At 43.5% G+C, this 10,382-nt stretch overlaps 1 protein-coding gene across 1 annotated transcript; it reads left to right on the plus strand.

Annotated features, from left to right (window-relative positions):
• The first annotated feature begins 1,230 nt into the window (after nucleotides 1–1,230).
• Ifng (interferon gamma) lies at nucleotides 1,231–5,155 on the plus strand. Its single transcript, XM_005357913.1, has 4 exons — nucleotides 1,231–1,338; nucleotides 2,518–2,586; nucleotides 2,676–2,858; nucleotides 4,997–5,155. Exons 1-4 carry the CDS (start codon nucleotides 1,231–1,233, stop codon nucleotides 5,153–5,155), a joined length of 519 nt encoding a protein of 172 aa, XP_005357970.1.
• The last annotated feature ends 5,227 nt before the right edge of the window (nucleotides 5,156–10,382 follow it).

Below are 10,382 nucleotides of genomic sequence, written 5' to 3' on the forward strand. Positions count from 1 at the left end.
AAGGAAACAGAGTCACAGATCATAAAGATGCTCACTCAAGACCCCACAGCTCGAATGTGAAGCATTGGAGTCAGTACTCACAACCGCTATAGGCTAATGAAGACAGGGAAAGTAGAAATCCAAGTGGGACAGCACCAAAGAGCAGAGGGCCCCCTCTGCCACCCTGAAGGGCTGACTCTCAGATACACTATTAACGAAGGAAGGGAAATTTTCTTGTTGGAACTTGAAGGGGGAAATGCTTCCCAGTTATTAAGGTTATTTTGTGTGTTTAGTGCTGGACTATTCAGTGTGGTGGCCTCAACCACATGTGGGCATGGGCATTAGAAATATGGCTAGTTCTGAAGTGATTTTCTCTGTGTATAAGATGTACGCCAAGTTTTATAGATTTCACGGCAGAGGGATGGAAACTCATTCATGTGTCTTGATGCACATGTTACTTTAGATATGCTGGTTGAAATACAACATTTATAAAACTATTCATGCATTTTTTCTTTTATTAACGGAGAACAATCCTATCTTACCTATAGATAATAAAATGTTGCCTTCATTTTATTTGCTCTGGGCAGTTGGACCTTGGGTGATTTAGAACTTGTGGTAGGTGTTTTACTAATGAACTCTGATGAAGGACTTCCTAGCCACAGTGGTTTTTTAACTGTATGCTTTCCTTGCTTTCTGGTCATTTGCAAGAAAACTTTAAAGAAGGCTTCCCCTTTGCAGGGGTTTGAGAAGCCCAAGAGTTTCCCTTTTCAGCTGTTCCCAACCACAAACAAACGCTCAATATGCTGTGCTCTGTGGACAAGGAATTCACATCGCCAGGGCCGAAAGGGGAGACGTCAAAACAATTTCCAGTCCCGAACGGGGTGCAGTTCAAAGGATCCCACAAGAATGGCACAGGTGGGCACAGCGGGTCTGGCTCATCGTCAGAGAGCCCAAGGAGTCGAAAGGAAACTCTAGCTACAACCCTGACATGCCACAAAACCAGAGTTATAATGCAAAGTAATTTAGCTTCCCCCCCACTATCTGTCACCATCTCATCTTAAAAAACGTGTGAAAATACGTAATCCTGAGGAGCCTTCCATTAGGTATAAATACCGGCAGAAAGGGAGGTGCAGAGTACAGCTTCCATCAGCCCATCAGCTACTAGAGAAGACAAGCCAGCCGAGTCCTCCGGACCCACTGACTTGGTACGGGTGCTCCAGACTCTCACGGCCTTGGCCTTGCTTGGACACAATGATTGGCACACGCTGCATCTTGGCTTTGTTGCTCTGCCTCACGCAGGCCATTTCTGACTGCGAGGGCACGCCCATTAAAGAAATAGAGACTCTGAAGAAATACTTTGTAAGTATGAATTTTTATCATGCTTGTATCGAAAATGACTGGCGTTGACTTGCCACTGTCAACACTGCAGTGGCGCCTCTGGTCCACAGTCATTTTGAGAAGACGGGGTGTTATGTTGCTATTTGCCAGTGAGGAGCCTTTTGACTTAATGATCTTGATATTGATTTGACTTCGTTCAGTTTGCTACAGAGACTGACAGGGCATTTACAATCTTCCCAAAGATGGGCAGAGTATGAGTATGAGCTACTTACCATTTTGTTAACATTTACTCACGATAAGGAGCATTCTTATGCTCATGGCTGGCTATTCATTCCTCATTCCCTAGACTACTGTGAAAGTGATAGTGGGAGGCGAGTGAGAGAGATGAACATTGCCACTAAAAATACCCGGGGAAACATTCTACTGCTTAAAAGGAACAGAAGGCCAAGTTCTTAAAGTTTCTGCTTAAGAACGACCCCTTGCATACACTTTTCCCTAAAGAGTGAGTTTTGAAATTCTGCAAGTGAACTATCACTGAAACCAGCCGTTTACTGAGGCCTGAGAGGAGTTATGTTTCTTAGAGTTTTACATTTTTTTTCTTTTGTGGATTTCCTTTCAAATTAACTAAGGCTAATGAACATTATTTTTACTCTTACAATTTTATAATTTGTCTCCAATGTATGCTATTACACACATAGCTGTCATCATAATGTTCAAGCGTTCACAGTCAATTTTATCCTCTTGGTGCAAATCAAAGTGTCTCACACACGTGTGTGGAGCTACCTTTTAAAGCAGCTGCTAGGACCTACGAGTGCAGACTGCTGTCACAGAAACTGTGCCATAAGGGGGCAGTGTGCACAGTGGGATTAATTTGATGATGTTTTCTATCTCAACTTGAGAGCAACTTTCTTTAGCTCACTCCCGCTATTTGGGGTACTTGAAATCTCATCAGCATTTTTGAGTTCATTTGTGGCCTTGAGATTCAAGATTAGACTAGTAAATGCTAAAGCTGCAAGAATGAAAGAGTCCTTGGCTAAACCTAACATGAAGCCTTTTGGGGATGCTTGTTAGAAGTGAATGGAGGCGCTGAGCAGGAAATCAGCAGTTCTTGCCAGCACTGAATTGAATGAAACTCAATAGATATTTTCGGGAGAGTTGGTGAACTAATTAATTACAAATTAAATTTCCTCTTTTCCACAGAACTCGACTAGCTCTGATGTCGGTGAAGGAGGGGATCTCCTCTTTGAGATCTTGAAGAACTGGCAAGAGGTAACACTGATGTCCCCTTTGCTCCTTCTCACTGTCGTTTCTCGCGGATGGGCTCCCATCAGACTCTCTTTGTGCTCTTGTCTCCCAAGGACGGTGACACAAAACTCATCGAGAGCCAGATTATCTCCTTCTACTTCAAACTCTTTGAAGCCTTGAAGGACCACGAGGCCATCCAGGACAGCATGAACACCATCAAGGCAGATCTGATCTCTAACTTCTTCAACAACAGCGAGGCAAAAGTGAATGACTTCGAGAAGATCGCTAAGATTCCGGTGAGGCAGTTTGTACTGATGGAGTTTTGTGCTGTACTGGATGATCAGATGGTAGAAATTGGCTACTGAACAGTTGATAAAGCTAGGAGAGGAGGCCCTCTCTGAGACGTTTCCTCACTACGGGCATGCTGGGAGGGACTTTGTCAACTTTGGAAAAACACAGACATTCAAACCATTGCCCACACGGTGGGTAAATGGCGTGAGGAGGAAGCAGCCGAGGGGAGCAGTGAGCAGAGCCCCTGTGTTCCCCCTGGGTGTGTGATGGAAACTCTCGCTTAGGATGGGAGGCTGTGTGTTAGTGGAAAGAGCAGTGGGAGGGAGCGAGAAAGCTGCGCGCTCTCCTCCTCCCAGCCAGGCCACAAGGAACTGTGAGTCCGGATGACTCACCTGCCCGGCTGCACAGCTGGGATCACTACAGAAGCTTAGTCAGAACCAAACCAAACCTGCACAGTGTCATAGGTAGAAAACGAGGATGAGAGAGGAGAAAGTAGTGTCCTACCCCTGGTCTCTGGTTAGCCTCTCATGCTATACAGTCTACGGTCCAGTTTGTTTTTAGGGGAAGGGATGGTAGACACTCTTTGTTAAGATTGCTTTGGATGTCTTATGAAAGGCGTGTTCAATTAACTTTCAGATATGGGGGTGCTTCACCTATCCAATACTTTCTATCATGAAGCCACCCTAAAGCCTTTATAGCTTCCAGAATCAGAAAGATAACCTGAAAGCATAAAGACAAATCTAAATTTTTTAAATTTTATCCTGAAGGCAAAGGCATTCTAAATGGCAAATGGGCTCAGATGAAAGGGACAGGCGTCTTGCTGTGTTTTGTGGCCTTATATTTTGTGCCCAGCTTTCGGTCTACCTGAGTAGGGCCCACATCTCAGTCATCAACTTGAGATGAATAAAGTCATTGTTCCTAAGTCACTTCCATGCCCATCTTGCTGTTCAGCTATGGCTAAGCCTCTAGGATTCTTGGCAATGTTTTGAGAACTGGGAAATGAATTTGTCTTCACAGCACAGCTGGTAGAAACTTGTTATTCCTAAGGCCTTGGAGTAATTCTCTGGAAACCCTGGGTGTTGTGCTTCTTATGGGTGATCTTGAGCAAGCTCGTAACTCTTATCCTGTTTTGTTGCACTGTCAATGCATTTTAGGAACACACACACACACACACACACACACACACACACACGCCTCTGAATCCTTCTTGGAAGCGTAGCAAGGAAGTCAAGAGTATTTCCAGCATTAGAAAAACATACAAAAGGGGTTCATTTTTATTAAGCACCAAGTTGCCCAAGTGGCCATCCTGCTATGAATGGAGAAGTTGTTTAAGTAGTTAAACGAATGGTATAGAAGGCAGAGAACAGGAAATACTACTACACCTCCAATAACAGGTGCTCATTGTCAGCAAATCGATTAGTACCAATATGAATAGAATTGGTGTTTATTTTTAATCCCACCCTAGACATGATGACACTGGTCTGATTTGGGAGAAATCTAAAATGATACTTTTCATTTATTTTGGACTTGGGTTTTTTCCCCCTTAGTATTCCATTTGTGTTGATAACTCTCAAACTATGAGCAGTGTCTGAATCTCTTGAAGGAACTTAGCTCCCAAAGCCATGGGCCTTCTCTTCAAGCACCTGGGTCTCTGGGATCCTTGGTAGATCTCCAAAGCATTCTGCTATACCAAGGGGAGCACTGACCATAGGAATTTTTTTTGTAGTCTAGAAAGAACTAAACAAGCATAAGGTAGTAGATCTTATAGATAAGAGGGTCACTCCCCAATCACTTCACCAGAAAGCAACTTCCAGGAAATTAAGTGTCTGTTCCGGTCACTACAAACTCACTCCCACCCTCATTCCAGCCAGGAATCCTTTTAGTGTTCCATTTTGAGATTTCTGTAGGGTTACATTAGCGATAGATACGTGATATAACCCACCCCATTCCCTCTTGTACAACCTAATGACCCCTGTAATCTTAACTGCTGAAGAAGTGATTACTACAAGTGACAGGATTACATTGTTAGGCAAGGTTTCTTTTCTTAAAAGGAATATTTCCATTTTCACTGATCATGGTGTTAAAAGAAGAATATCCCAATAGCTTGCATGCCTGGAGTTAATTCCATTTTTTCCACCGACAGGTAGATGACCCGCAGGTCCAACGCAAAGCTGTCAATGAACTCATGAAAGTGATGCACCGACTGTCACCAAAATCGAGCCTAAGGAAGCGGAAAAGGAGCCGGTGCTGTTTCGCTGTTGGAAATCGGCCCAATAAGAACAATCCTGCCAGCGCTGTTTGAAATATAAATCTAAACCTATTTATTAATATTTAACATTATTTATATGGAAAGTATATTTTTAAGACTTATCAACCAGAAAAGTATTTATGATAGCAACTTTTATGTGATGAAAATGAATTTCTATTGATTAATATATATGTTATTTATAATTTCTCTATCCTCAACTCTCTCACTTGACCATTTATTTTCCCTGAATAATTAACAAAGACTGTGTGATTGAAAGGTTGTATCCCAGGGGCCAGTTAGCCAGTTGGCTGAAGCTGGACTGTAGGTGGTACAGTTGAAATGACGCTGTGAGGTGCTGCGGACTGAGAGCTTGTCTACACTCTGAGCCCACCCTTCACAGCAGACAGACAGCGCTTCAGCCTGTCAGGCAGTGCAAACCGTCCCTCGAGAAAAGCCGTTTCTCCCACCTGGTGCTTCTGAATACCGCTGAAAACTGTGATTGCACCCAAGTGGCAAATAACTAACTTGTTTGTAGTTCTTCACTCTCTAATATGTAGAAATAAAGTGTCCTTGCACAACTAGTCATGCTGTACCAGACTTCTTCTGTGGATGGGAGGGAAATCAGCCGTTTTCAGCCGTGGGAAATCAGCCGTTTTCAGCCGTGGAATCTTGGAGTTGCATTAAGTCCCATTAAGTGTGGTGCTTTACTGACAACTGGCTGGTTTTTTTTTTTCTGCTCTGGTTGGCAGCTATTTAAATTTTCTTTCAAAGGGATATGTCTAATTACATCAACATTCAACATACAGCTCTTGCAGTGGGAAGGATCTAGATTGCTGAGCCTGGCATTTGAGTTTGCTTCTGTTCTGTCTTCCACAGATGTAGGGTTCCCGCCTACATTTGTGCTGGCAAACGTCATGAGTATATGTCTTAGAGTTCCTATTGCTATGAGAAAATACCATGACCAAAAGCTACCTGGGAAGGAAGGGGCTTATTTCACCCCTTAGATTATAGTTCATCACTGAGGTAAGCCAGGGCGGAACTCAAGGCAGGAACCTGGAGGCAGGGACTGTATTGGATGCCCTGCAGGAACACCGCTCGCTGGCTTCCTTCTCATGGCTTGCTCAGGCTGTTTTCTTATACAACTCAGGACCATTGGTCCAGGAGTGGCACTGGCCCACACTGTGGGCTGTGGGCTGGGCACACCTATACCAATCATTTAGAAAATGCCCTGCAGACTTGCTCACAGGCAATGTGATGGAGGAAATTTCTCCGAGGTTCCTCTTTCCAGATAACTCTAGCTTGTGCAAAGTTGACAATCTAATAGGCATAGTGCAGCAGAGTTTAGCTCTAGGGAGAAAATCCTGGACTGGAACTAAGATTGAACCACTGTAAGCAGTGTGACATTTAATAACTAATGTTCTCTAATCTTTCATTAATTTATTTGAAAAAAGAACAGGTAAACGTGAGTCTTCCTCACAGCACTGTGTAAATTCCTTCTTTCACACAGTTGTAACTTTTTTTGTGGTACCTGATTAGTGTCTAGGTAATGAGATACTTTAGTCCATTAAAAACACCCAGAGATCCCCACACTTGGAAAACTTGAACAACTAGGAAATAGACAATGGATAAAATACATTATATTCACTCAAGTCGAATGGTAGTTTTGAAAATGCTTGTTGCTATGGGAAAACAGAACAGAGTGAGATGAAGGAAATGGGCTCTCCGTGGGATGAAGTGAGCAGTACGGAGGTTTCAATAGGGCAATTGCAGTCTCCAAATCAAAGAAACACAATGTGAGGAGGAATTTGCCAGGGTGATACACACTTAGATTCTAGGAAATGCAGCTATCCTTGCAAAGGCTTTGGAGTGAAGATTATTCTGGCCTGAAAGAAGAAACTGCAGACCTTCATCCAAAAGATGGAGGTGAAGTATGGCCAGTCTGTGTACCTTTCAAGTACCAGGAAGCTCATGATGTAATGACTTACATGTGCTCTGGGTTGTGAGTTCCAGAAGACCCTGTGACCTGGCACAAGATGGTCTTATAACATGCATAGGAATGTGTTATGAACTTGAATTTATAATCACTTACATAAACAAGAATGATGGGCAGAATGAGATGATTTCTGCTGGCTTCAGGACATGCAGGGGTGGTAAGATTAGGACTAGGAAGGGATGCAAGAGGTTAGGTATCATCCCACATGGTAGTACTGCCTGGAACAGTTTGTGTCAAGGGGTCATTTCAGTCCTCGACAATAATCAGTGGTTATTGTACTATTGTTGGGTAACTAAGCATCAGGACTGCAACTTGATTGCAAAGCTTTAAAATCTTGTAGGCAGCTAGAATGAAAAGAAAATTAGACTAGCGTTGACATTGTGTGACGTACATGAAACACTGCTGGTTAGATATCAAACTGATTGATGCAGACTTTAAAGCAACTGCAGATGGAAAGTTACTGTGAGATGGTTTAACTTGGACCACAGAAGAGATCATATCTATGGAAGGGTTCCTTTGTCAGATCACAGATATGGGAAGGGTTCCTTTGTCAGATCATAGCTATGGAAGGGTTCCTTTGTCAGATCATAGCTATGGAAGGGTTCCTTTGTCAGATCACAGATATGGGAAGGGTTCCTTTGTCAGATCATAGCTATGGAAGGGTTCCTTTATTTTGAGAAGTGATTAATTACACAGTAGAAAGGGAAGTGTTAGGGGTGCCAGTCTGGGGCTAGGTTAAAATTTTTTCCTATTTTCCGAGTGAAGGTGATATCAGTTGGACCCAGACTCTGAGACATGGAGAATCATAGTGTATTACGTGGTGGGGTTGTAGCAGGGAGCAAGGCAGGGAATATCCTTCAGTAGAACTTGAGTTGAGACTGGCCTGTTGAGTAGTTGTCAGTAACTCTCTGTATGTCATTATCTTATTTTTTATGTTCCCATTTAGTCTCAGGGGTGTTGTCGGATATACAGAAGGGATTGATTATATTTTATAATAAGGGAGATAAGGGTGGCAATTATTCTTGTCCTGTGTTAGCAGGGATGGGCATTTCCCTTGGTCCAATAACAGCAGGGGCACCAACAGCTAAGGCCTGGAGTGAGAGCACACAAATAGTAGAAAGTCCCAGTTCCTTCTTAAAAACAGCTAGTACACCTTTGCTGCTGGATGGTTGGTGCCCGGATGACTTCTTAAAAACAACTAGTACACCTTTGCTGGTGGATGGTTGGTGCCCAGATGACTGGAACATAACAGGCTCTCTCTCCTTTCTCTTTTCTTCATTCTCTTTTTCTCACCCCTTCATATCTTGTAATTTGAAATCAGTGAGGTACAGCAGAGTGAGCGAAGCAGCCCTGTTGGCGACCATGGAAGCAGGGTCTGAGTGCACTGTGAGGAGCATAGGCACAGGGGAGTGAGGGGAGCACCAGAACCCGAGCAGAGTGATTGTATTAGATTCTGCTGGTTTAGTGAGAAGTCACGGTCTTGGTTTGGGTTTCTATTGCTTCAAAGAAACACCAAGGCCACAACAACTCTTAAAAAGAAAACATTTAATCAGGGTGGCTCGCTTACAGTTCAGAGTTCAGTCCATCATCATCATGGTAAGACATGGCAGCATGCAGGCAGATGTGGTGCTGGAGAAGGAGCTGAGAGTCCTCCTCCAGCTCGTGAGCAACAGGAAGACAACTGAGACACTGGGTGTAGCTTGAGCACAGGAGACCTCAAAGCCCACCCCACACCGACAATCTTCCTCCCAAAGGGCCACACTTCCCAATCGTTCCACCCCATTTGGGGTGGCGTTTTCTTTCAAACCGTGACAGTCACCACAGACTCAGTTACTCTAAGACAACACAATATTGTCCCATAGCCTAGACAGTGGAAGTCCAAACCCAGGCTGGAATCAAGCCACCAACAAGGCTGTTGTCAGGCTGGAGACCCAAGCAGAGAATCTGTCTCTCTCTGAAAGCTACTCTTGCTGTCAGGCAGGGCATCCTTTCTTTAAAGCCTTCGGGATTGAACCTGAATCTTCCCTGACTCCAGCTCTCCTATCTCCCTCTTCTAAGGACTTTAATAATTCAAGATCATGATGGCTAATCTAGGTGTCAAGCTGACATATCTGGAAGGAGGGAAACCCGACTGAGGAAATGCTTCCATCAGATTGGCCTGCAGCCATGTTGGTGTGGCATCGTCTTGATTGTTGGATGATACGGGAAGGGCCAGGCCAGTGTGGATGGTCCCAAGTGTAAGAGAAGTAGGTGAATGTGAACCAGTTTCCTCCCATGGTTCCTGCCTGTGCTTCAGCTTGAGTCCTTTGCACCAACTTCTTTTAGAGATAAAATGCTCTGGACATATGAGCCAAACAAACCCTTCCCCTCAAGTTTCTTCTAGTTAGTGTCCTATTACAACAACAGAGAAGGTAGAACAAGGATCATGTCTATGTCTCAAGATTTTTAATTGCATCTGAAAAGCTCCTTTTTTTTTTTTTTTTTGGATTTTTAGAGACAGGGTTTCTCTGTAATTTTTTGGTTCCTGTCCTGGAACTAGCTCTTGTAGACCAGGCTGGCCTCGAACTCATAGAGATCCGCCTGCCTCTGCCTTAAGAGTGCAGGGATTATAGGCGTGCACCACCACCGCCCGGCACTGAAAAGCTCCTTTTATAATGGAAAGTAACATTTGTAGGTTCTGGGGATTGAGATATAGACATCTTTGCGGTTTCGTAGAGAGGACACCTAAAAAAAGGTTTTCAAACTTTCAGCAAAAGAAAAGGGATGGAATGATTGCCTGGAGTAGGTGTCAGGGGCCAGGCAAGATGACGGAGCCATCTATATCATGCAAGCACTCAGCGCGGGAATCAAAGTGAAATGATTCTCATCCAAACGGAGCAGGAGTGTCAGCATAGATAGAAAACTGGTCACTTATGACCACTGAGTAGTAGTAAATGCATTAAGAGTAAGAATAAGCTTTGATTCTTAATATAATTCCATATATTACATTTTATACCTAGAATACAATACGCATTCTAAGAGCTGAAAAGAGCATTACAATATAAAAAGAGATATTACAGAATCAACTAGATAGTTGAATTGCATATATTAGTAGGAACATGCGGCCTTCAATAAATGAAATAGAAAGAATCAGTGGTTACAAGGACCTATTTGTATATGGATTCTTGTCCCTGTTGCCGGGGAGCAGCAATTTCTTGTTAGCAATAAGGACACCTAGCACTTGGGTCTTGATTTATATATTTAAATGTGTGTGTGTGTGTGTGTGTGTGTGTGTGTGTGTGTGTGTGT

Source organism: Microtus ochrogaster, chromosome 24 (genome assembly GCF_000317375.1).
Source record: "Microtus ochrogaster isolate Prairie Vole_2 chromosome 24, MicOch1.0, whole genome shotgun sequence".
In the NCBI taxonomy this organism is placed as follows: domain Eukaryota; kingdom Metazoa; phylum Chordata; class Mammalia; order Rodentia; family Cricetidae; genus Microtus; species Microtus ochrogaster.

Coding starts and splice junctions, on each gene's coding strand:
- Ifng (XM_005357913.1), top strand. CDS start 1,231: ATGATTGGCACACGCTGCATCTTGGCTTTGTTGCTCTGCCTCACGCAG. Junction 1,339..2,517: donor AGACTCTGAAGAAATACTTT/GTAAGTATGAAT, acceptor TCTTTTCCACAG/AACTCGACTAGCTCTGATGT. Junction 2,587..2,675: donor TCTTGAAGAACTGGCAAGAG/GTAACACTGATG, acceptor TTGTCTCCCAAG/GACGGTGACACAAAACTCAT.